This window comes from Crinia signifera, chromosome 9 (genome assembly GCF_055691185.1).
Source record: "Crinia signifera chromosome 9, ASM5569118v1, whole genome shotgun sequence".
NCBI lineage: Eukaryota > Metazoa > Chordata > Amphibia > Anura > Myobatrachidae > Crinia > Crinia signifera.
Window position 1 is genome coordinate 40,034,381 of NC_139225.1, and position 27,368 is coordinate 40,061,748.

The 27,368-nt window shown below is 45.5% G+C and overlaps 1 protein-coding gene across 2 annotated transcripts in view; it reads left to right on the top strand.

The window, feature by feature from the left end:
* The first annotated feature begins 778 nt into the window (after positions 1 to 778).
* The window catches only part of LOC146035468 (torsin-1A-like), a 34,375-nt gene continuing 7,785 nt past the window's right edge, over positions 779 to 27,368 (top strand). Inside the window, exons 1-4 of one of the 2 annotated variants that reach the window (XM_083158946.1) lie at positions 779 to 895; positions 9,709 to 9,990; positions 12,860 to 13,125; positions 14,158 to 14,333. In XM_083158946.1, the coding sequence (XP_083015072.1) occupies positions 9,828 to 9,990; positions 12,860 to 13,125; positions 14,158 to 14,333 (605 nt within the window). In that variant the 5' untranslated portion in view covers positions 779 to 895; positions 9,709 to 9,827. Of the gene's footprint in view, positions 896 to 9,708; positions 9,991 to 12,667; positions 12,765 to 12,859; positions 13,126 to 14,157; positions 14,334 to 27,368 lie in introns of those variants that run through there. The other variant, XM_083158947.1, reaches the window with a different exon arrangement.

A 27,368-nucleotide genomic window follows, 5' to 3' on the forward strand; every position in this document is an offset into this window, starting at 1 on the left:
CTGAGAGGAGTGAATGGATCTAGATGAACTAGACTAGATTATGACACACAGAGCAGGCATTGTAATACCAGCTCATTGTAGGAGTTTAGTCTTGTTAGAATGATCATATACTGTAGGTTTAATAAATCAGATTATTTTAGAAAAGCAATAAATTATACAGCACACTTATAGTGACATGTTTATTGTTTAGCTCTGCAATATTAATCCCATTGTGGTGGTTATTTTACCTTCCATAATATGCAAGTAAAATACCCAAATTCAGAGTAATTTAAAAAGTCAATTTTTTTCTGCTTTTAAAATACAGTAATTAGAAAAAAACATGTCCCCTTGCCCCAATTTAGCTGACCTTAGAGAGAGATAAAGTAGAGACTTTGCAAAGTAACCAGTTGCTGATTGGTTGCTAGGGGCAACTGCTCCACTGTATGTATCATGAAGGTTCATACATATCCATCTCTGACTGTAATGTGGAGTAAACAGAGCTACTACAGTATACTGTATAACATGCAGCAGCCAGCACTGTGTCTGTGGCTGCATAGACACAATACATGTGCCTGAGCACAGCAGTGCCACACATGGTAGCTCACAGGTACTGTACAGTCTCATTATGGCTGTATAGTCAGAGATTAGTTCAGGGATCTGTATGATCAGTGAACTAATTGAACTACTGAACTATTTGCAGGACTCATGAGTCATCAGGACAATGTAGTTCATTTGGATCCGCAGAGTCCAGACCATGTGTGAGCTCAGCACTGCCATCTTTGGCAGCTAACATGTACTGCCTCCTGTGTATTGCATGAGAGCTGATAACATGGCTGCTGCAGAAGCTCCTACCCAGATCCCAGCAGAAGATTTAGCACAGCAGTATGCTCAGGACCCAGTACCAGAAGCAGCAGCAGTAAGTGTTTGGACATCTGAACTAATCATATAATGATAGTATCACATAAAGGTGAGCAGCATGAGCACACATTCTCACTCACAGACACACCACACATAGACTTTGGCTAGGCAGTGCATATTTATATTTTATTAGATTTGTATTTGCTGGGCTTTATTGTACTTTTACCTTTAGATTCAGAAAGTAAAGATCCAGTAAATGAGCCTTATGGAGCTGCTGGGCTCTGTCTGTCTGTGTTACACTGGGCTCTGTCTGTGTGTGTGTTACACTGGGCTCTGTCTGTCTGTGTTACACCTCCCACTTGCTTTACTTCCTGGTGAACTAAATGAACTAATCTTTGCCAGAGCAGTGATCTGAACGATTTAGTTCACTTTGAAGATTAGTTCATTTTGAACTAATCATTCACGAACTACCCATCACTAATTTACAGAGACCCGAGTTTAACCCCAAAACCCGCATGACCTCCCAAAGATACCTCCACTCCACAGAATCATAAGCTTTGGCAGCATCGTGAGACAATGTAACTGTGTTAAAAGTATTGCCATGCGGGGCATGGAGATGGGTGTACAACCGGCGCAGATTAATAGTAGACATGCCCGGCATAAATCCAGACTGATCTGGATGTACTATAGTAGCAACAACAGAATTAAGTCTAACAGACAAAATCTTTGGCAGTATCTTGGCATCAGTGGGAATTAAAGAAATTGGTCTATAGGAATCAAGGCGTAAAGGATCCATTTCTCGCTTGGGAGGACAATAATAATAGCCTCTGAAGCAGGAAATGTATTTGACATAAATAATTGTGAATGTAGAGTAGCAACCGAGGTACAAAAGTGTTAATATGTTTTTTTTTTTTTTGTATATTTCAATGAGTATGCCATCACTGCCAGGAGCCTTGCACCGGGAAAGGAACCGATAGCCATTGTCACCTCCTCCAAAGTTATAAGAGCATCCAAACTAGCAGCAGCCTCAGGGTTAAGCCTAGAGGCTTAGAGAGAGCAATAGAACCCAAATACTGTATGGGATCATCTGGAGAACAATGTAAACGAGATTTATAGATATCTTCATAGAAGGATAGAAAAATGTTAGCAATAGCTGGGGTAGTAGTCGCTATGTTTCCCACAGAATCAGCCAATAGGGTGATAATGGTCGAAGGATGTCAGAATGCACTAATAAGCTAGAAAGCTACCAGATCTATCGGCATGCATCTATAAGTTATTGGATCTAAACAATAAACTATGGGCATTTTTATCAGCCAGATGAGCCAACCATGCACTTTGAGCTGACAGCCACCGAGCCTTCGATACATTCGAACCATCACTTAAATACTGCATCTCTAGACCTCAGAACTCAAACTCCAATTTATTTTCAGTGTTCCTAAAAAACAGTTTGAAATCAGCAATACGTTTAATAAGTGTACCCCACATCTAAGCCTTAAATGAATCCCACACAATCGCAACTGATGCAAAACCCACATTATCAGAGAAGCAGCGGCGGTTTTTACCTATGAGCTGCAGCCCCCCAGGTAAAATCCTCCACTGTAGTGAAGCCAGGATGCAGTCTGTGAGACTGCACTGGCTTCACTGTGACTGGCAGTGACTTCCTATTGGAAGTCCGACCTGCCAGTCACAAAGGCAGTCCCATTGGGAGGTGTTCCCTCCCTCCGGGACACCTTTCTGCGGGCTGCCGTGCGAAAACGACGATTGCGCATGCGCAGTACTTATATCAGTACTGCGCATGTGCTTGCCCTGGTGCCTGTAACTTATATTGTACAGGTGCCGGGACCAAGATTCCTTCTATGGGCTGTTGCCCAAGCAGCCCATAGAAGCTGGCCGCATGCGCAGTACACATGTTTGTACTGCGCATGTGCCAGTACCGGCGCCTGTCATCCCAGAACAGGCGCCAGGAGGAGAGGAAGTAGCGGTAGCGACAGGGGGAGGGGGGTGCCTGAATCACGGTACCCCTGCTGCGGCCAGAGGCAGCCCCCCTCCCCAATAAGGTAGAAGCCGCCACTGCAGAGAACCCTCCCATAAACTCTCCAAGTCAGAGTTAGCCTTTAATTTAAGTAGCCATGAGCGATGAAGCTGCCAATACGACTGTTCCCTCTGGCTCTCGACCAACATGGTCATCAATAAAGGGGAATGGTCAGAAACCCCTCTAACCTCATAATGCACGTCAGTTATTCTAGGGAGAAGAGCAGGGGAACAAATGCTAAATCAATTCTCAAGAAAGAGAAATGAGTTCCGGAAAAATCAGGAATACTGTTGCACTGTGGGGTGATGGGATCTCCAGACGTCAATCCAACCCAACATCAATAAAGCTAGCAAACCCAGACACGCTGCTATGTGATAAAGTTATATGAGCGGAATTCCACTTATCCAAAATCAAAACCATGAGATTATTAAAGTCACCCACACAAATTACAGCGGCGGGAAGAGGAAGCAATAAAAGCGGCATCTTTTTTAAGAATATAATAAGAGAATAGGGGAGGGATATATACTGCCAAAATAAAATAGGGCTGGGAATATAGCCTGCCACCCCCCCCCCTCCCCCCGAAAAAGTGGCCAGATTTAATAGAGATCAACTCAAATTTTTCATTAAAATAGATACCACCCCACCCCCACCCCCCTTGAGTGAGAGGAGTGTGAGGCATGATACTCCCACCCACTCCTCAGAGGAAGCCGCTGACTAAGGAGAGGCGGGGAAACGCGTCATCAGCCCCTGTTTGTTTGCACGAGAGGCACCGCTGTGTGGAGACCTGGAAGCCGGAGCGTTCTTGATAAAGCTGGAAGAAATTGTCACCAACTCAGCTGGGAACCCGCTCAAGGCAGAGCCAGTCACCATTCCCCAAAGTGGATTATAAATGACAGCATCACACAAGCCGCAGAGCAGAGCATAAGTATACCTGTTTGCTTTATTTCCTGCTTGATTCAATTTATGTGCCAAATCTGTCACTAACTATAACAAAAACGTATGGCTGATTGACTAACCAATTACCAAGCTGCTGAAAGCAAGGTCTGTGCAGGCAGCACAGCGACAAAATCTGTCAACTAACAGCCCTTTGGCAAAAAGCTTGAATCCATCTAACCCTGCTTAAACGAGCAATTAACCCTATGTATGCTTAACCAAGCCGAAATGATTCATTGCTGAATTTTGCTCCCATTTTTATTTATTTATTTATTTTTATCATTATTTTTTAGTTATCTTGTGTAAAATGCTATTCTCATGGTACCATTTATGTATTGTGTGAATCCCACCGGCCGGTGACCTGTTTTAAAAGCTTGATTATATTTCTAAGAGATTTGTATAAAATAAACAGATTTAAATTTTAAACCAATGGGTTACTAAGTGTGTCCAGTCTGCGCTGTCTATTTGTGTGTAGATATGAATCAGGCCCTTATTGTGAGTTGCACACGGTACGATATACTTGCCTACTTTTGAAAACTAGTTTCAGGGAGATTATTGAAGAGGGCGTGTTATGCTCCACCCAAGGGGCTTGTCTAGTTCCATATATGGAGAGATTGTGAAAAAAGATTGTGAACGTGGCACCTAGAAGCGTGGCTGTGTACTGCTACATCTGAGAGGAATCTTTTAAAATGACTTAAATCTAAATGTAAATGGGCCCCAAAGCAGTTAGTAAGAGATACTATACTTGCTAAAGAAAAGTCGGTACTTGTTTTCTAGCATGGCGCCCATCGCATGCCTTAATTAGTGGTATGCGATGGGACCCGATTTTCGGGTCCTAAGAGCCGCACTGTACAATTTTTAAATCGCATCAATGGCATGCGATCAAAATGATGATTTAATTGTACATGCACCCTGATGGGTGATTAGTATGTTATATGCACCCCCATCGTTAATGCCACAGCCACTATTAACGCCAACCTGAAGCGGGGCGAGCGCAGCGGCGATAAGCGTTCTCCGACCTTTTCATACCCCCACTATCTACGTCGGCGTGGAGTTGATTTTAAATAGTGTGGCGATCGCAGCGAGCCCGAAGCGTGGCTAGCGCACGTGGAATACATGTGAAGTTATCCACGTCCGCTCGCCATGCTTCGGGCTCGGTGGCTCGCTGCGCTTGCCACACTATATAAAATCAACTCCACGCCGACGTGGATAGTGGGGGTATGAAAAGGTCAGAGGACGCGTACCGCCGCCCCTCGCGGGCTCGCTGCGCTCACCACACTTCAGGTTGCCGTTAATAGTGGCGGTGGTATTAAGAATGGGGGTGCATATAACATACTAATCACCCATCAGGGTTATTGTACAATGAAATCATAATTTTGATCGCATCGATGCAATCAAAACGATGTAATAAGATTAAAATCGTGGGCGCCGTGCTAGGAATCAAGTACCGAAAAGTCAATGGGCCAGAGTCTCTAAGCTTCAAATGTGATAAAATGGAGAGTGATAAACAGCCAGCCAATCATCTCCTACCTGCCATGTCACAGACTGTGTTTGAAAAATGTCAGGCTGGAGCTGATTGGCTGGCTGTTTATCATTCTCCATTTTATCACTTTTGAAGCTTAGAGAATCTGGCCCATTGTGTTTTATCACCAATGCTGGGAAATGGTGCCGATGATATATGTATCTCTTTCTCTCTGTTTCCTTTTATTCCCCCAAAAATGTAACGGCTACTTAATGTTGGCAAGGTGAAATGAGGGAGATTGCTAGACTAATGAGGGAGAGGGAGATTACTGTTATTTGAGGGAGTCTCCTGCAGAATGCAGGAGGGTAGGCAACTATGCCGTATGGAGAACCTGCCAATTTGATTACTGCCTAATACAGTGGTTCCCAAACTTTTTTGAATCACGGCACCCTAGAGCATCAAAATGTTTTCAAGGCACCCCTAGGCCAAATGTTTCTTATTGAGAAATTTAGAAAAATATATATTAATTTAAGTGCATTGTGTGTATATGTCTCAGTTATGTGGTGAGGGACAGGACTTGCTCCTGTTTGTCCACATATATTATGACTGGCAGCCACCAGCACTAGTTTTGCCTGTTACATTGACCATTAATAATATGAATCGATCCTGGTCCACCAACCCAAGGCACCCCTGCAAGTGTCCTGAGGCACCCCAGGAAGCCTAGGCACACAGTTTGGGAACCACTGGCCTAATATCAGCTTACCTTTGCGCAATATGGAGATGGATGGAAATAATTACTGCACATATGCTGGATCTCCATTATACACATGTGTAACTCTCAGGTCTGAGGTTACAGAGATTTACCTTGCGGGAACATCTTCAGTGGCAACTCAGAATTCTTCACAGAGAGGCAGGAATCAAACAGGTGACAGTGAAATAAAGGGGTTTTATTACAATTTCAGCTTCTTCAAGAAATAATAGCAATTGACACCATTTACTTAGAATACAGGTTCGGAGGAGTCTGCATTAGTCTGTGTGTCTCTTTACAGAAGCCACAGTTAAACAGTCTCTTTGTCATTAATGGGCCCTACACACATAGCGATGTGTGTAGGGCGACCTAGCTATGCTAGGTCGGGCTGTGCTGCGCCACTATCGCATAGCACACAGAGCTGACAGCCCACACACAGAGCGAGCTGTCAGCTCTGTGTGCTAAGCGAGCAGACAGCGCCAGTGTTCTCCGGTGGGAGAACACTGCCGATGCCGAGATTGATGGACACTGTCCATCAATCTCGGCCAGCGATAAGACGCGCGGGGACGCGCACGGCTGCCGATATAGCCCACACACATACACTGATGTGAGGGCATTTGCTAAGCGACTTTGCCAAACTAAGCAAAATCGCTTAGAAAATGCCTTAATATCAGCATGTGCGTAGGCCGTATAAGGCTCTGAATCCTTGCTTTTGCAGCCACAATCTCAAGTATATATATACAGTATCTAAAGTCTCTTCCAGCATTCTCAAACTACAGAATCAAAGTCTGCAGATGCAACCTTTAGTATCTTGCCTTATGTTCAGTACATTATCCGGATGGCACAGTGTCCAAATGTTAAACCAACAGTCTATGCATGGACTTGTCTTTTGCAGTATCAGGAATAAACTTTGTAGTATTATAATACAAACAGCAATAGCAGAAACTTGCAAAGGCTGGGTGACCAAATACAGACTAGTCACATATAAGTGCTGATTCAGCTGCTTGACTGGGAATGTCTTTAATGCTGGGGCTGTATTACAAACAAATGCCTGGCCATCACTGGTTACTTACTCACAGCAGCCAGGGTGCTCATCTCCTCTCAGCACTACCTTATAGTTTCGCTCACTGTGGGTATAGAGGGATAAGATAAACTCCAGGGCCTCCCAAAGTCTTTCTCTGCAGCTTAACTTAGACTCCATGGGCAGTATTCAATGAGGCTGATTCGCCATGTTTTATGGCGATTCTGTGCTATTTTCGTGCTGTAAGGCGATTTTTTTGACTAAAACGGTGAATCACCCTATTCAATGACCAGATGGCGCATACATTTCAAGGTTTTTATCGCCATGATTCACCGAGTAGCAATCGCTATCTTTTTATGGTGAAATGGAATGTGAACTTTTAAAATAAAGTGTTTTGTTTTTTACATTTGGTGTAAAAAAATCAGGAATTTTATTCTGAGGAGGGGCATGCTATTTTTATTCATGTGCTGTAAGCACATGAATATATATTTAATTTAAAAAATATATATATATATTTTTTTTTACACAGAGCAGCCAGCAGGGGGCCGGGAGCCGAGCCGCTCATTAGATATTCATATATTCACTGCACTCGATCATTGCATATGCACGATCGGGTGTAGTGAATACCCGGTCCCCTGTTGGCTATCACGGGGGGGCAGCCTGTGCTGCCTGGCTCCTGGGGAGCCCACCTCCCCCCCACAAACGTTCTGGGGCAGGCAGGGAGACTTCCATCTCCCTGCCTGCCGCCGTCCTCAGGCTCCCTGCGGCATCGCCGTAGGAGTTAAAATTCACCGGTCAGGGGCAGTGAGCCCCTGACTCGTTGAATACTGAAGCCGGTGAGGCTCCGGAACGCGGCGGGCAGTGGCGAATGTGCAGCGAATCCTAAACAGGATTCGCTGCACATCGTCAAAATTCTCATTGAATACTGCCCCATGAGACAGTGCCCTTGCTCCTTGAAATGCTGACTGCTCCTGCAGCTATCACTCAGCAACCATCAGCTCTCTCCATGGGCCTTATTTTGGTTCATTCTTTCTGACAAAATCCTTCTTAGATGGGCAAAACCATGTGCACTGCAGGTGAGGCAGATGTAACATGTGCAGAGATAATTAGATTTGGGTGGGGTTTTACTTCAAAGTGAGATCTATATTGCAGTGTAAAAATAAAGCAGCCAGTATTTACCCAGCACAGAAACAAAATTACTCACCCAAATCTAATTCTCTCTGCACATGTTACATCTGCCCCCCCTGCAGTGCACATGGTTTTTTCCATCTAAGAAGGATTTTGTCAGAAAGAATGAACCAAAATAAGGCCCATATGCTGGCTGACTCAGACCTCTCTTTACTTTCACTTTCTATATACATGTGGACACGTGAGAGAAGAAGGTAACCTCTGCAGTACCCAGAGTGTCCCTGAAATGAGGCAGCAGAGTAAATAAAGCACATGGATGTTTTCCATAACAAAACAACAGATATTCATACACATTCCTGTACATTGCTTACAAAAAACAGTCCCAGTATTTCTTTCTGGGGTGCTACACATGTGTACATACCTCCCAACTCTTGAAGCTCTGGAGGCGGGACGATGCTCCTGCGCGCCGGAGGCGCGTCGAGATTTTCGGGGGGCGTGACCTAATTTTGGGGCGTGGCCTATACTCGCTGCTCTTCCGCGAGGCCACGCCCCCATTTTGCCGCTATGGGGGCATGACCAAGAGGCTCTGTGAGCCTCTAGCCATGCACCCAGCCCCCTTGCTGCGGGAATAGACGCTGTGCGCGTGCGCACAGCGTTTATTCCCCGCTGCTTAGCAGCTGACAGGGGGCACTCCCAACAGCCCCCCCACACCGCGGGACACTGCCGCCCGCGGGTGGGACATCGGGACAGGCCCTGACAATCGGGACTGTCCCGATAAAGGCCCTTATTCTGATTCGGTCGGTACGGCCCGCGTGCGGCCGTACCGCCGATGTTTGGACTCTGCACATGCGCAGAGGTCAATCTGCGCATGTGCAGCCCCCTTCGCCGCAGACGTATTTCGTCCGCCGCAAAGGGGGCGTATAGGGGCGTGAGAGGCTTCATGCCCTCATTTCCCTATGTGTACGCCCCGCGTTTCATGGGCGTTCCCATGCAAACGCGGGGCGTATGCATGGTAATGAGGGCATGACGCCCTCATTACCATGACATGGGGGCGGAAAGCTGACGTCGCCGGATGTCAGCTTTCAGCCCCCATACAAGCTACCACACGGACGATTGTCCGTGTGGTCTTAGCTTGCGGGAGCTGCCGCGGCGTGCGGGCCTGCCTTCGATGGTCGACGACCATCGAATGCAGGGGGCAGCTCCCACCATGGTGGAGGCGTAGCCTCCACCATTTTAATGCGGATCGCCAGCCGTCCGTGTACGGACGGCCGTGGCGATCCGTCTGGTGGGCGGCCCTTGGTTTGTGCGGTCGGAGCCCCGTGTGCGGCTCTGACCGCACCAACCAGAATAAGGGCCAAAATCGGGACTGTTGGGAGGTATGTGTGTAGTAGACTGCAGTGCCACAAAGCTTTAGACTGGACTCTGCAGCACAGCATTATTTGAATAGCGAAAGGAAGGAACGAAGTGTAATTTACTGCAAAGTGAAACTGCAGAAACGAAACTTCCTTAAACACTTGCACATATAATTGGCTGCTCCCTTTCCTTAGGTCACAGACAAAAAAAATATGCATCAATACTGTACATAAGACACAACCGTGACTTCCTCCTGGAGACAGCAGGGATCCTGCACTGGGACACACAGCCTGGGTCATTATCTGAATATACAATGGCTGTAGCTCAGGGGTTCCATACTCGTACATGTGTCCTGCTCACATCGCTGGTTCTACTGCTGAAACCTACTGTGGCCTTTTCAAGTTACTTCTCGCCCAGTGGCTTGTACTGCAGCGTGATGGCATGCTGTGAGCAGGAAAAGCCATATAGCAGCACAGGTAAGAACCTCAGAGGGAGATGTATCAAACCTTAGCAAGGGACAATGTGAACAAGTTGCCCATAGCAACCAGTCAGTTCCTACATGTTATTTTATAGACGGTGTAGTTAAATGATAGCTACTAAAGAAAGAAATTTAATAGAATAGAAATAAAATTCACTGGTTTCTCCTGGGGGTTATTCTGGTTCACTTGCAAAAGGTACAATCACTCTCTAATGGACAAAACCATGTGCACTGCAGGTGGGGCTGATGTGACATGTGCAGAGAGAATTAGATTCGGGTGTTGTATTGTTTCTGTGCAGGGTAAATACTGACTGCTTTATTTTTACACTGCAATATAGATATCTGTTTGGAGTACAAACCTCACCCAAATCTAACTCTCTGCACATGTCACATCAGCCCCACCTGCAGTGCATATGGTTTTGTCCATTAGAGTGAATTTGCCTTTGCGAGTGAACCAGAATAAACCCCATAGTGTAGTCATTCTCAAATAAGGTTTTAAAGTTATTTTTGATATTAAGGGTCTCTGTCCCCAATAAGGGTGGTGGTTCTTATTCTTTATGGGGTCACCTCGGTGGGGATTCAACGATACAGCTCACAATCTGCTTACTTTACAATAAACGATGACAAGCATATAAAGGTATCTATCAATCATCACTCGCAACCAGGTTGCTTCTAAACAACGTTTCTTTATCCTTATCGGTAGATGATAGTGGATGATACAATAGTGCAGGTATAAAAGAAAGAAAGTATAGAAGATATAAAGGTACTTGTTTCCTAGCACGGCCACAATCGTAAGTAATCGTGTCCCTTAATTAAGGGACACGATTACCCCGATGGACCCGATTTCTTTTGAAATCAGGTCCATTTTGCCGGCTAGGAAACAAAAATCGGGGGCATCGCGTCGGTCGGGACCATTAACATTGGTCCCGACGCGACCGACGCGATGCCCCCGATATTTGCATTGACTTCAATGTTAAAAAAAATTTTAACATTGAAATCTTGTCGGGAACGGTAAAATATCGGGGGCATCGCGTCGGTCGGGACCATTAACATTGGTCCCGACGCGATGCGACGCGATGCACCCGATTTTTACATAGGATTCAATGTTAAAATTTTTTTTAACATTGAAATGGTGTAAAAATGTTAAAAAATGTGAAATGGGTCAATATGACCCATTTCACATTATAAATGTCCCCGTCGTCGCCCCACGATAGACGGCAACCCGAAGCGTGGCGAGCGCAGCGAGCCCGCGAGGGGCGGCGGTACGCGTCCTCCGACCTTTTCATGCCCTACTATCCACTAGGGCGTGGAGTGAGAATAGAATAGTGTGGCGAGCGCAGCGAGCCACCGAGCCCGAAGCGTGGCGAGCGCAGCGAGCCCCGCGAGGGGACGCGGATACCTTCACAGGTAAACGCGTCCCTTCGCGGGCTTCACAGGTGTCCGTGGCGACGCGGACACCTGTGAAGGCCGCGAAGGGACGCGATTACCTGTGAAGGTATCCGCTGCGCTCGCCACGCTTCGGGCTCGGTGGCTCGCTGCGCTCGCCACACTATTCTATTCTCACTCCACGCCCTAGTGGATAGTAGGGCATGAAAAGGTTGGAGGACGCGTACCGCCGCCCCTCGCGGGCTCGCTGCGCTCGCCACGCTTCGGGTTGCCGTCTATCGTGGGGCGCTGTGTACGCGCTTCAATTTGGGGGGGTTTGGAATTTTTTTCATTCAATCCAATGTAAAATTGGGTCCCAGGGACCCAATTTACATTGGATTTAATGAAAAAATCGGGTCAAAAATCGGTCGGATCGGTCGATCGCATCGCATGCGACCAAATCGCATGCGATGCGATCGACCGATTTTTTTCAGCACGACCACCCCGATCTTAATCGGTGTGGCCGTGCTAGGAAACAAGTACCGATATAAACAAATGAAAAAAAAACGGAGGTCACACCAAATGATAAACGAGCGCAGACTGCAATGGGAAGATGGAAAACCTGGGTAGTGGCTCACCAAATGTGCGGATCACTCCTGGATGAGGTATTAATCCCAACGTGTTTTGACTGATGAAGTCTTTATTAAGGCATAACCAAAGAGGATGTAATAGAAGAGCTTCTGTGCACTTTCACTTCCTCCTCTCCCCCTGCTCAGCACCCTGAGCCTCCGCTATGTCTTTACTGCTGCTTCTGCTTCTCTGATCAGAAAGTGCACAGAAGCTCTTTCCTATTACATACTCTTTGGCTATGCCTTGATAAAGACTTCACCAGTCGAAACGTGTTGTTTTTACCTCTTTCAGGAGTGATCCACACAATTTGCGTTAAGCCGCTAGCTGAGCAGCAAACAACCGTTGCTTAGCAAGCGGTACTGAATTAGGCCCTTAGAGCAAGGCTGGACAAGCCCTGGAGCTTGGTGCCCAATGCTCCTAAAGCAAGGTTGCCGACCCTCCCGGAATTTGCGGGAGTCTCCCGATAATCGGGTCCTTCCTCCCGGCCCCCGGAAGGGTGGGCAACCCTCCCGGAATCAGGGGGACCCCCACTGAGCCCCCCGATCGCGGCATTTATATGCCGCAATCCGCGGGTCTCGGGGGAGGGGGCGGAGCTAAAACGGCACAATCGTGACGTTTTAGCCCCGCCCCCTCCATGGATAACTGTTATTCAGGCTATGTGTTGTAATAGGGGCGGGGCTTAATGACGTCACAGTTAAGCCCCGCCCCCAAATCGCGTAATGCAAGATTCCTCTCCGGGCTTCTCCCGGAGAGGATTTTTTGAAAGTCGGCAACCCTGTATGTTACCCATAGCAACCAATCAGATTCTATCGATGATCTTCTATCTAGAAGATGCTAAATAAATAATTAATATCTCTTTCTCCTCTTTCTAGCTTTACGGGCTGACCTTAGTAACAAGCTGTTTGGGCAGCACCTGGCCCAAGATGTCATCTTACGGGCACTGACAGGATTTATGAGCAAAGAACACACCAAGAGACCACTGACCTTATCGCTACACGGCTGGACCGGAACCGGCAAGAACTTTGTCAGCAAAATTATTGCAGAGAATATATATGAGCTGGGGATGAAAAGCAAATCTGTCCACCTCTTTGTATCAAGCCTGCATTTCCCACATGACAGTTTGATCTCTCTGTACAAGGTACTTTTACCACCTGCAAATTGTACAGATCTGATTTATACTTTCATCTTACAGTACTTTCCATGGAAATGGAAGCTATGTCATATATGCTGGTATATTGGGATGTTTTATGAATGGGCCAAGTGGTTTTAGGCTTGCAGGTTGTAGTAGACGGTTTTTGAAAAGTGTTAGAAATAATTTTTTTAAAGTCTATCTATGTATCTATCTATCAATCAGATATATACTTCGGGGCCAATTCAGATCCATTCGTATGAGTCCATATTTGGCCATGGTGTCTCAATGGTGGGGGTCTGTCGGTGGCCAGCTCAAAACCGGCGGAGCAAACGCCTTCAGTGAGTTATACACTCACCATGGTGTTCCCAACATGATGTGCAGGCAGGGGATGGGAGCAGGGCACAGCCCAGTGCTGTATGGGCACACCCATAGCAACGCAAGGTGTACCCCTGCAAACACAAGCTTACGTCAACCCCCCCCCCATTCAGTGGAAAGTGACCATCTGAAAAGTACGTGTAGACTCCCTTTTCAGACCGAAGGCTTGAAAAATCATTCAATGCATCTGCATTGAATACCTCTGGTACCATTAAAGTGGGTAATAACTGAATTGCTCCGGGAGCTAAGTCTGCAATCTAAAGCTGATTGAATCTGCCCTTTGACTTAGTAGCAAATATAATCTTACCAAAGCACTGTAGTGCAAATGTTGGAAATACAGTTGATACAAATGGGCTGCCACAAGGTACCCTAGTGGCAAGTGATTGAGAAATATTGCTTTAGACCAGGCATGTCCAATCTAGTCCTTCAGCTGTTTTGAAACTAAATATCCCAGCATGCCTTGCCAGCTAGTTTTAGCATTCCCTAATAGCAAAACTGTGGCAAGGCATGATGGGACTTGTAGTTTCACAACAGCTGAAGGGCCACAGGATATGCCTGGTTTAGAATTAGGTCATGAAGAGCAACAAAATAATTTTTCTTGCTTTTGTTTAAAATCAGAATATAGTATTTGACATTAATCCGAATACCCCCTCCCTGTGACAGGACCAGTTACAGTCTTGGATACGGGGTAATGTCAGCAGTTGTGCTCGCTCCATATTTATATTTGATGAGATGGACAAGCTTCACCCTGGTCTCATTGATGCCATCAAACCTTTCCTGGACTACTATGATCACCTTGATGGAGTATCTTACCACAAAGCAATCTTCATCTTCCTCAGGTGATGGACACAAAGTTCCACTTTAAAAGGCTACAAAAATAATATATTAATATGATCATTTTATCAGATTATGGGGTAAGTGTAATTTGCAGAAGTAATTTACCGCCGCTAATTGACCCACTCTGGGTCATTCAGTTGTCTGTAATGCTGGCACTGATTGGGGATTTTTAATTTTCCTTGTTGCTTGAGTTTTGTTTAAAAAAAAGGTGATTTTGCCTACCTAACTATCCACGTGGACACTTACAATGTCCAAGTCGACAGGCACCAATTTTTTTTTTTTAGAAAATGATGCATGTCGACCTTTTGACCACGTCAACCTAATGCATGTTGCCTATTTCATGTGTTGACCTTTTAATTGCCAACCATAAGTAGTTGACCTATTGTCTATTGACCTAATTACTGTCGACCCTACGACCCATACCCCCGCAGAGCACCCAGGCCACCTAGGATAGCCATTCCAGGTAACGGAACGATGCCTAAATGATAGCTGATAAGCTGCAGAGCACCAAGGCCACCTATGATTATCGGGTACCTATGTAGTATCTGGATACCCGATTAAAAAAATCGGGTCCATCGCATCACATCGCATGCGACCAAATCGCATGCGATGCGATGGACCCGATTTTTCCATAGGATTCAATGTTAAAATGGACTGAGTCCATTTTAACATAGGATTCTATGGGAAAAAGGGTCCTTTTCATTTCCCCACTATCCAACTACACATGGAGTTGGATATAAACCGAGCCCGAAGCGTGGCGAGCGAAGCGAGCCCCGCGAGGGGATTCGGAATACTTTTTAACGAATCCGCTTCGGGCTCGGTGGCTCGCTGCGCTCGCCACAGGTTTATTCCAACTCCATGCGTAGTTGGATAGTGGGGAAATGAAAGGACCCTTTTTCCCATAGAATCCTATGGAAAATCGGGTCCATCGCATCGCATGCGATTTGGTCGGATGCGATGCGATAATCGGGTGGTCCAGATACTACATAAGTACCGATTATCGTTCCGTTTTCTGAAACGAGGCACACCCCAACTTAGATAGCCAATCCTGTGCTAGAACTGGCCACAGAGCACCCAAGGGCAACTATTATAGCCATTCTGTTTCAGGAATAGAGCCCATAGCACTTCAGTTAGCCGTTCCAGCGCCGGAATAGGTAAATACCACTTCAGATAGCTGTTCCGGTGTGAACGGCTCCAGAACAGGCCCATTCCATGTCAGATAGCCATTCCAGCACCAGAATAGCGCCAGAATGGGCCCATCCAACTACATCTGCCGGTATAAGTCTATGCAGCTAAGATAGCTGTTTCGGTGCCAGACAAGCTATTTGAAGTGGCATAAACTGATACCACATCAGACAGCCGTTCCACTGCCAAATGTTTACAGAATGGGTAAGACTTCATATACCTTATCCGGCTCCATAATAATACAGGAATGGATCCAAACAACTTCAGATAGCAATTCCGGCGACGGAATAGTACGGGAATGCGCCTATACCACTGCAGATAACCGTTCCAGCGACGGAATAGTGCCGGAATGGGCCCATAACACTTTAGCGATCCATTCCGGTGCTGGAATAGTGGCAGAACAAGTCCAAGACTCCTTAACCCCTTCACGACATTTGACGTATATATACACGTCATGGCCGGGAAGTACTTCCCGACCGTTGACGTATATATACGTCATGGCTTAAAACTGTCACTGCGTCTAGAGACGCAGTGACAGAGGGACGATGTCTGCTGTCCCTGACAGCAGACATGTCCGTGCATGCCCAGGGGGGGCTGCGATGCCGCCCCCCCCGTCGGCGATCGCTGTGATTGGCTGTTCAGTGTGAACAGCCATTCACAGCGTTTTCTGTGTCACCGGCGAATAACGTTCGCCGGTGACACGGGATCGGAGGTGATTGGTGCTGTAAAGTACAGCACCAATCACCGCGGGGTGTAAGGGTGACACTGGTGTCACCCCACCTCACCCCGCCCGCCCCCAAAGGCCGTGATTGGTTCGTCGGACCGACGGACCAATCACAGCCAAGGAGGGGGGTTTAAACTAACGGTGACTGCACTGCAGACGCCATTCCGGTCTGGAATAGCGTGCAGTGCGGTCACCGTGCCCAGCTGCCACCAATACTGACCAGAACCCATCCAAATACTTACCTGATCACTGCCTAGATATTGCTTATTCTTGTGACATCTTGTGACATCCTGTGACATCTTGTGCTGCTGCGAGTTATTAGATAGAGAGAGAGATAGAGAGAGATAGAGAGAGATAGAGAGGCCTAGTGCTATATTTTGTGCTGCTGCAGTGTGATAGAGCTATAGATAGAGAGATAGAGAGAGATAGAGAGAGATAGAGAGAGAGAGATAGTGACAGATTGTGCTATATATTTTTTATATAACTGAAAGAGATAGAGAGAGATAGAGAGGCCTAGTGCTATATTTTGTGCTGCTGCAGTGTGATAGAGCTATAGATAGATAGAGAGAGATAGAGAGAGAGAGATAGAGAGATAGTGACAGATTGTGCTATATATTTTTTATATAACTGACTGCTGCCCCCCCTTTTGTGCTGATCAGTATAAATTAACTGATCAGCAACTTTTTGGGGGCACAGGTTTTTTTTTATATATAGATATACCTGTCAGTGCTGCTGCTGCAGTGTCATAGAGTGATAGATAGTGAGAGATAGAGAGATAGAGAGAGATAGTGACAGAGAGTGCTAAATTTTGTGTCTGCTGCCCCCGCCTTTTGTGCTGATCACTATATCTGAGGTGATCAGCAACTTTTTGGGGGTACAGAGGTTTTTTTTTTTTATATATACCTGTCAGTTGCTGCCAGTTGCACTGTCAGTTGCACCAAAGGTTGTGCACCTGCTGCCCCTCACTGGTAATCAGTGTCGCATCACTGATCACCTTTTTTTATTTTTTGTGAGTGCTGTGGGGTCTTTTTTAAATTTTTTTTTTACACACACTGTGATTTTGTGTGTGTCCTGTGGCCACTGTGCGCTGATCAGTGACGTACATCACTGATCAGCTTTTTCGGCACAGGGTTGATCTATTTTTTTTTTTTTTTTTATCAAATTCCTGTTGCCTTTGAGCGCTGTTCAGTGACGGACGTTACTGACCAACATCTGTGCTCAATTTTTGGCGCAGGACCTTTTGGTACTTGTTTCCTAGAACGGCCACAATCGTGAGTGATCGTGGCTCTTAATTAAGGGACACGATCCTCACGATGTGGCCGATTTTTTACAATTTTTTCACTTTGATTGACAGAAATCGGGTCAATCGGTCGGTCGCGACCAATTAAAATCGGCCGCGATGCGACCGACCGATTGACCCGATTTTTCCATAGACTTCAATGTTAAAAAAACTTTTAACATTGAAATCGGGAGGATCGCGTCGGTCTTGTGCCATTATAATGGCACAAGATGAGATGGACTTGATTAAGTCCATCTCACATAGGGTAAAATGATAAAAAAGGTGAAATGGCCCAATATGACCCATTTCACATTTTTTATGTGCCCGCCATGACCCCACGTGGCGAGCGCAGCGAGCCCGCGAGGGGCGGCGGTGCGCGTCCTCCGACCTTTTCATTCCCCTACTATCCACTAGGGCGTGGAGTGAGAATAGAATAGTGTGGCGAGCGCAGCGAGCCACCGAGCCCGAAGCGTGGCGAGCGCAGCGAGCCCCGCGAGGGGACGCGTATACCTGTGAAGTTAGACACGTCCGCTCGCCACGCTTCGGGCTCGGTGGCTCGCTGCGCTCGCCACACTATTCTATTCTCACTCCACGCCCTAGTGGATAGTAGGGGAATGAAAAGGTCGGAGGACGCGCACCGCCGCCGCTCGCCACGCTTCGGGTTGACGTCTATCGTGGGGTCTAGCCCACTTAGTAACATTTGGGGGGGCAATTGAAACAAATCTGGTGAAAAAAAAAAAAAAATCGGGTGAAAAATCGGTCGGTCGGATCGGTCGCATCGTATGCGACCAAATCGCATGCGATGCGATCGATCCGATTTTTTATCTTACGACCACAACGATCTAAATCGTTGTGGCCGTGCTAGGAAACAAGTACCGACCTTTTTTTTTTTTAACCCCTTCCATTTTTTTTTTTAACCCCTTCCATTTTTTTTTTTTTAACCCTTCAATTTTTTTTTTTTTGTATTTTTTTTTTCTGCACTACATACACACTACACACTACGGTTGAAATAAAGTTTGTACCCCCCCCTACACTATACACGTGTTGAAACATTTCACTACCAGTAACACAAAAATATAAATGGCATCCCAAATGTCATCCCAGTCATCCAGGAGAATGTATTCAGTGGAGGAGGCATATGCCATGCTTGCCTCTGACTCTGACACAGCCAGTGAGGCAAGCGGGGAATTTGAAGGATTCGTCTTAAGCTCTTCTTCCTCCTCTGGTGATGAGGGACCCCCTCAAAGACGCCCCCGTAGAGCAGCTGAGACCCCCCCCCCCCAATAATTGATCTCGTATGGACCCCACCACCAGACAATTTTGAGCCCCAGGTTCCTGAGTTTTTGGCCATCCCAGGAATCCAATTTGATTCAACAGGTCTCAGAGAAATTGACTTTTTCAAATTATTTTTCTCTGATGATTTTAGAAATTTAATGGTGGACCAAACTAATTTATATGCCCAGCAGTTTATTGCTCAAAACCCCACGTCATCATTTGCTAGGTGGACCCCTGTAGATGCAGTAGAGATGATGACGTTTTGGGGTCTGGTGTTACACATGGGCATAGTAAAAAAGCCACAAATTAGGCAATATTGGAGTACAGATGTTCTGTACAGCACCCCATTTCACCGTATGGCCATGCCCCGGGCTCGTTTTGAGGCAATCCATAAATTTATACATTACACCGATAATGCACAGTGCCCACCCAGAGATGATCCCACCTTTGACAGGCTATTCAAAGTCAGGCCGGTCATTGATCATTTCAGTGCCAAATTTGCAGAGCTATACATCCCTGATAAATGTATTAGTATCGACGAGTCCCTTATACATTTTAAAGGAAGGGTTAAATTCCGCCAGTACCTTCCCAGTAAGAGGGCAAGGTATGGCATAAAAATGTATAAGCTGTGTGAAAGCACCACAGGGTACACCCACAAGTTTAGGGTATATGAAGGGAAGGATTCAAGAATTGAACCACCAGAATGCCCCCCCTCCCTCGTAGGTGTTAGTGGAAAAATTGTCTGGGATTTAATGCACCCCTTCCTGGATAAGGGTTATCACCTCTATGTGGATAACTTTTACACCAGCATCCCCCTGTTTAAGGCCCTTGGTTCAAGAGGTACAGCAGCTTGCGGTACTGTGCGCAAGAACCAAAGAGGCCTCCCCAAAACGCACATTGCCCAAGTAATGAGAAGGGGTGAAAGCAGGGGAATATGCACCGAAAATATGTTGTTGGTCAAATATAAGGACAAGAGGGATGTCCTTATACTGACAACAATTCATGGAGACAGTACCACCTCCATCCCTGTACGAGGTACCAGTACCCACACCTCAAAACCAAATTGTATCCTAGATTACAATAAGTACATGGGCGGAGTGGATCTTTCAGATCAGGTACTGAAGCCGTACAGTGCCCTGCGGAAAACAAATATCTGGTACAAGAAGCTGGCCGTGTATATCATCCAGATGGCACTGTATAACGCTTACGTGCTATTCCGTTCTACCGGCCAGAGGGGGACATTTATGCACTTTCAAGAGGAAGTCATAAAGAGCCTAATATTTGGGAATCAGCAGGCAGAGGGCCCCAGTACTTCTAGTACTGGCCCCCGTATTGTACCAGGGCAGCATTTTCCCAACGAAACCCCCTCCACTGCAAGAAAGGGCAGGACACAAAAAAGGTGCAAAGTTTGCTATAAAAAGGGAATAAGAAAGGATACTATTTTCCACTGTGAAACTTGCCCCGACAAACCCGGCCTATGTATAAAGGAGTGTTTCAAAATATACCACACATCTATGGATTATTAGGTTCATCATTTCACCGTGCTTCGGGGGTCTTGCTAATGCCACATAGCACCCACCATTCATTCCACCAGAATCTGAGCTGCAAAATCCAAAAATCACTCATTCCCTTCTGAGTCCTGCCATGCACCCAACTGGTATTTTTGGTCACATGTGAGGCATTGCCGTACTCTGGAGAAATGGGGGCACAGATTTTGGGGTGCTTTGTCTCCTTCATTCCTTGTGAAAATGAAAAATTTTGAGCCAGAAGTACATTTTTGTGTAAAAAAATGTATTTTTTTCATTTTCACTGCCCAGTTGTACCAAAATTGATGAAACCCCTGGGGGTTTGAAATGTACACTATACCCCTAGATGAATTCCCTGAGGGGTGTAGTTTGCAAAATGGGGTCACTTGTGGGGGGGTTCCACTGTATTGGTAATGCAACATAGCACCCACCATTCATTCCACCAAAATCTGTGCTCCAAAATCCAAAAATCACTCCTTCCCTTCTGAGTCCTGCCATGCACCCAACTGGTATTTTTTGGTCACATGTGAGGCATTGCCGTACTCTGGAGAAATGGGGGCACAGATTTTGGGGTGCTTTGTCTCCTTCATTCCTTGTGAAAATGAAAAATTTTGAGCCAGAAGTACATTTTTGTGTAAAAAAATGTATTTTTTTCATTTTCACTGCCCAGTTGTACCAAAATTGATGAAACCCCTGGGGGTTTGAAATGTACACTATACCCCTAGATGAATTCCCTGAGGGGTGTAGTTTGCAAAATGGGGGTCACTTGTGGGGGGGTTCCACTGTATTGGTAATGCAACATAGCACCCACCATTCATTCCACCAAAATCTGTGCTCCAAAATCCAAAAATCACTCCTTCCCTTCTGAGTCCTGCCATGCACCCAACTGGTATTTTTTGGTCACATGTGAGGCATTGCCGTACTCTGGAGAAATGGGGGCACAGATTTTGGGGTGCTTTGTCTCCTTCATTCCTTGTGAAAATGAAAAATTTTGAGCCAGAAGTACATTTTTGTGTAAAAAAATGTATTTTTTTCATTTTCACTGCCCAGTTGTACCAAAATTGATGAAACCCCTGGGGGTTTGAAATGTACACTATACCCCTAGATGAATTCTCTGAGGGGTGTAGTTTGCAAAATGGGGTCACTTGTGGGGGGGTTCCACTGTATTGGTAATGCAACATAGCACCCACCATTCATTCCACCAAAATCTGTGCTCCAAAATCCAAAAATCACTCCTTCCCTTCTGAGTCCTGCCATGCACCCAACTGGTATTTTTTGGTCACATGTGAGGCATTGCCGTACTCTGGAGAAATGGGGGCACAGATTTTGGGGTGCTTTGTCTCCTTCATTCCTTGTGAAAATGAAAAATTTTGAGCCAGAACTGCATGTTTGTGTAAAAAAATGTAATTTTCCATTTTCACATCCCAGTTGTACCAAAATTGGTGAAACCCCTGGGGGTTTGAAATGTACACTATACCCCTAGATGAATTCCCTGAGGGGTGTAGTTTGCAAAATGGGGTCACTTGTGGGGGGGTTCCACTGTATTGGTGCTTGGGGGGTCTTGCTAATGCGACATAGCACCCACCAAAATTCCACCAGAATCTGAGCTGCAAAATCCAAAAATCACTCCTTCCCTTCTAAGTCCTGCCATGCACCCAACTGGTATTTTTTGGTCACATGTGAGGCATTGCCGTACTCGGGAGAAATTGGGGCACAGATTTTGGGGTGCTTTGTCTCCTTCATTCCTTGTGAAAATGAAAAATTTTGAGCCAGAACTGCATGTTTGTGTAAAAAAATGTAATTTTCCATTTTCACATCCCAGTTGTACCAAAATTGGTGAAACCCCTGGGGGTTTGAAATGTACACTATACCCCTAGATGAATTCCCTGAGGGGTGTAGTTTGCAAAATGGGGTCACTTGTGGGGGGGTTCCACTGTATTGGTGCTTGGGGGGTCTTGCTAATGCGACATAGCACCCACCAAAATTCCACCAGAATCTGAGCTGCAAAATCCAAAAATCACTCCTTCCCTTCTAAGTCCTGCCATGCACCCAACTGGTATTTTTTGGTCACATGTGAGGCATTGCCGTACTCGGGAGAAATTGGGGCACAGATTTTGGGGTGCTTTGTCTCCTTCATTCCTTGTGAAAATGAAAAATTTTGAGCCAGAACTGCATGTTTGTGTAAAAAAATGTAATTTTCCATTTTCACATCCCAGTTGTACCAAAATTGGTGAAACCCCTGGGGGTTTGAAATGTACACTATACCCCTAGATGAATTCCCTGAGGGGTGTAGTTTGCAAAATGGGGTCACTTGTGGGGGGGGTTCCACTGTATTGGTGCTTGGGGGGTCTTGCTAATGCGACATAGCACCCACCAAAATTCCACCAGAATCTGAGCTGCAAAATCCAAAAATCACTCCTTCCCTTCTAAGTCCTGCCATGCACCCAACTGGTATTTTTTGGCCACATGTGAGGCATTGCCGTACTCGGGAGAAATTGGGGCACAGATTTTGGGGTGCTTTGTCTCCTTCATTCCTTGTGAAAATGAAAAATTTTGAGCCAGAACTGCATGTTTGTGTAAAAAAATGTAATTTTCCATTTTCACATCCCAGTTGTACCAAAATTGGTGAAACCCCTGGGGGTTTGAAATGTACACTATACCCCTAGATGAATTCCCTGAGGGGTGTAGTTTGCAAAATGGGGTCACTTGTGGGGGGGTTCCACTGTATTGGTGCTTGGGGGGTCTTGCTAATGCGACATAGCACCCACCAAAATTCCACCAGAATCTGAGCTGCAAAATCCAAAAATCACTCCTTCCCTTCTAAGTCCTGCCATGCACCCAACTGGTATTTTTTGGTCACATGTGAGGCATTGCCGTACTCGGGAGAAATTGGGGCACAGATTTTGGGGTGCTTTGTCTCCTTCATTCCTTGTGAAAATGAAAAATTTTGAGCCAGAACTGCATGTTTGTGTAAAAAAATGTAATTTTCCATTTTCACATCCCAGTTGTACCAAAATTGGTGAAACCCCTGGGGGTTTGAAATGTACACTATACCCCTAGATGAATTCCCTGAGGGGTGTAGTTTGCAAAATGGGGTCACTTGTGGGGGGGTTCCACTGTATTGGTGCTTGGGGGGTCTTGCTAATGCGACATAGCACCCACCAAAATTCCACCAGAATCTGAGCTGCAAAATCCAAAAAATCACTCCTTCCCTTCTAAGTCCTGCCATGCACCCAACTGGTATTTTTTGGCCACATGTGAGGCATTGCCGTACTCGGGAGAAATTGGGGCACAGATTTTGGGGTGCTTTGTCTCCTTCATTCCTTGTGAAAATGAAAAATTTTGAGCCAGAACTGCATGTTTGTGTAAAAAAATGTAATTTTCCATTTTCACATCCCAGTTGTATCAAAATTGGTGAAACCCCTGGGGGTTTGAAATGTACACTATACCCCTAGATGAATTCCCTGAGGGGTGTACTTTGCAAAATGGGGTGACTTGTGGGGGGGTTCCACTGTATTGGTGCTTTGGGAGTCTTGCTAATGCAACATAGTACCCACCATTCATTCCACCAAAATCTTTGCTGCAAAATCCAAAAATCACTCCTTCCCTTCTGAGTCCTGCCATGCACCCAACTGGTATTTTTTGGTCACATGTGAGGCATTGCCGTACTCGGGAGAAATTGGGGCACAGAATTTGGGGTGCTTTGTCTCCTTCATTCCTTGTGAAAATGAAAAATTTTGAGCCAGAACTGCATGTTTGTGTAAAAAAAATGTAATTTTTCATTTTCACATCCCAGTTGTACCAAAATTGGTGAAACCCCTGGGGGTTTGAAATGTACACTATACCCCTAGATGAATTCCCTGAGGGGTGTAGATTGCAAAATGGGGTGACTTGTGGGGGAGGTTCCTAACTTTTAGCACTTATGGTGCCTAGAAACCTACATGGTGCCTAAAAAAAAATCTCATAAAAAGGAGGCTCCAAAATCAAGTAGGTGCTCCTTCTATTATGAAGCCTGTGGTTTGGTCAACGTGCACACTAGGGCCACATATAGGATATTTTTGAAAACAAAAGAATTGGGGGAATCAATTTTTAGTCACATTTCTCTAGTAAAATCTACTGTATTCGTTAGAAAAATGTATTAAAATTGAAACTCTGCAAAAAAAAAGAAATTTTGAAATTTCACCTACACTTTGTTTTAATTCCTGTGAAACACCTAAAGGGTTAACAAACTTCCAAAATGCTGTTTTGAATACTGTGAGGGGTGCAGTTTTTGAAATGGCATCATTTATGGGGGTGTCTCACATACAAGTCCCTCAAAGTCACATCAGAACTGAACTGGTCCCTAAAAAAATCAGTGTTTGAAATTTTCTTGAAAATTTGAGAATTTGCTAGTCATATTTGAAGCCTCCTAGTGTCCAAAAAAATGAAAAGGGGGTGGAAATAATGATTGCAACATAAAGTAGACATATGGTCTTTGTTAGTTATTAACTATTTTGAGTGGTATGATTATTTGTCTCACAAGCAGAAAATGTGACATTTTGCATATTGCTAAATTTTCCATTTTTTCACGATATTTTGGTATTTTTCACAAAAAAACACAGACTGTATCGACCAAAATTTACCACTAACTTGAAGTACAATGTGTCACGAGAAAACAATTTCAAAATCACTGGGATAAGTAAAAGCAAAAAAAAGTTATCCCCACTTAAGTGAGACATGTCAGATTTGAAAAAAAGGGCTCTGTCATGAAGGCACAAACTGGCTCTGTCATGAAGGGGTTAATACAAGTGTTCTAGTGCCAGAACGGGTTCATACCACTTTAGATAGCCTTTCTGACACCAGAGTAGTACTGGAACAGATCAACAACACTTTAGATGGCCTTTTCCGGAGTCAGAATAGTACCGGAACTGATCAGTAACAAAGGATAGGGGGGGTAAAACTCGCACTGGATCCTTCCCTTACTATAAGAATATCCAAGGGAGGATGGATAGAAATAAGGGGAAAACAAATAATTAATTCCCAGTCTATGTATTGCATCACCTGAGTGGTAAGTATTATCTAGTGGGCGGTGCTCCCCAGAATCTGTTATGCGATGCAAACAGAAAAAGAAAGAGAAGACTCTTTTTGTGGGGGCACCCAGTAGAATGTAATGTATTCAATTTAAAATGTAGCTTTTATTCAAACAATTTAAAATGATTTTTAGACATAAAACATATAGACATCCATCTCTGCGTGTTGTAGAAGGCATTCGTAGCAACACCAGTAAATTGTATCCCGGTGTGCTCTTCTGCTTATCTCCTGCAGCATTTTTAGTTTTTGGTACTTATATGTTAGTTGGGCGCCCACTAAGCTATTTGCTTAGTTTTACGTGTCCGCTCGCCACGCTTCGGACTCGCCACACTATATAAAATCAACTCCATGCCGACATGGATAGTGGGCGTATGAGCGTACTAACTATAGTGGGCTGCCAACTAACATAAGTATCTAGTTTTTATAATAAAGGCCCTTATTCTGAACTAGGCGGTACGGCCCGTGTGCGGCCGTACCGCCGATGTTTTCACTCTGCACATGCGCAGAGGTCACTCTGCGCATGTGCAGGCGAAATCGCCGCACACAAATTTTATACGCCGCAAAGGGGGCGTGAGGGGCTTAATAGCCTCATTTCCCTATGCATACGCCCCGCGTTTCATGGGCGTTCCCATGCAAACGCGGGGCGTATGCATGGTAATTAGGCTATGACGCCAGTGATGGGGGCGGAAAGCTGACATCGCCGGATGTCAGCTCTCCACCCCCATACAAGCTTTCACACGGACGATTGTCCGTGTGGTCTAAGCTTGCATGAGCGGGGGGAGCGTGCGGCCCTGCCTTCGATGGTCGTCGACCATCGAATGCAGGGGGCAGCTCCCACCATGGTGGAGGCGTACGCCCCACCATTTTCATGCGGATCGCCAGCTGTCCGCGTACGGACGGCCGTGGCGATCCGTCTTGTAGGCGGGGATTGGTTTGTGCGGCCGGAGCAACGTATGCGGCTCCGGCCGCACAGATCAGAATAAGGGCCAAAGACTTATTATACACCAACAATTCAGGTGAGTGTGTGGTAAAAACTTATTGAATAAGTGACAGGATTTCCTATTACTTCTGTCCTGTCTGAGATGTTCTAATTGCAGGTGCAGTTATTTGCACAGCCTGGCGGATATTCCCTTTTTGAATTTAGGGTTGAGGACAATTTCTTATAGCTATACAAGCTTAGGTTAGCTTCCTATCTTGTTTCTAAAATTGTATCACACCCTTTTATTAATGTAAACAGATAAAAAATGGTATTAAAATCTGTAACCAAATGGATCTCACAAAGGATACCGTGGGGCAGATGTATTAAGCCTTAACAAGAGATAAATGCAAGTGTGATAAGGAGAGATAATCGTCCAGCCAATCAGCTCCTTACTGACTTTTTTCAAACACAGCCTGTAACATGGCAGTTAGCAGGTGATTGGCTGGACGTTTATCTCTCCTTATCACACTTGCATTTATCTCTTGTTAAGGCTTAATACATCTGCCCCAATGTCTGTTCATAACTTTATACACTTGTACTCTTTACATATCTACTGCACACATGGGCAGCTATCCTGCTGTTACGTCAGTTGGAAAAAGCAGTTACAAATACTCCAACAGATTTTTAAATGTTTTCCCCATCCGAATGCAGCGGTATCTGGCAGATTGTACAGGGTACGTGTGACCCCGCCGCTTTAAGTACAAAAACAAAAATATATATTAATTCACAATTATACGGCCTACACACCTGCCGATTTGAAGGCATTTTCTAAGCGACTTTGCTTAGTTTGCCAAAGTCGCTTAGAAAATGCCTCTACATCGGTGTGTGTGTAGGGGCTACAGCGACAGCAATGCGCATCCCCATTGCTGGCCGAGATTGATGAACAGTGTCCATCAATATTGGCATCGCCAGGGTTCTCTCACCGGAGAACACTGGAGATGTCCGCTCGCTCAGCACACAGAGCTGACCGCTCGCTCTGTGTGTGGGCTGTCAGCTCTG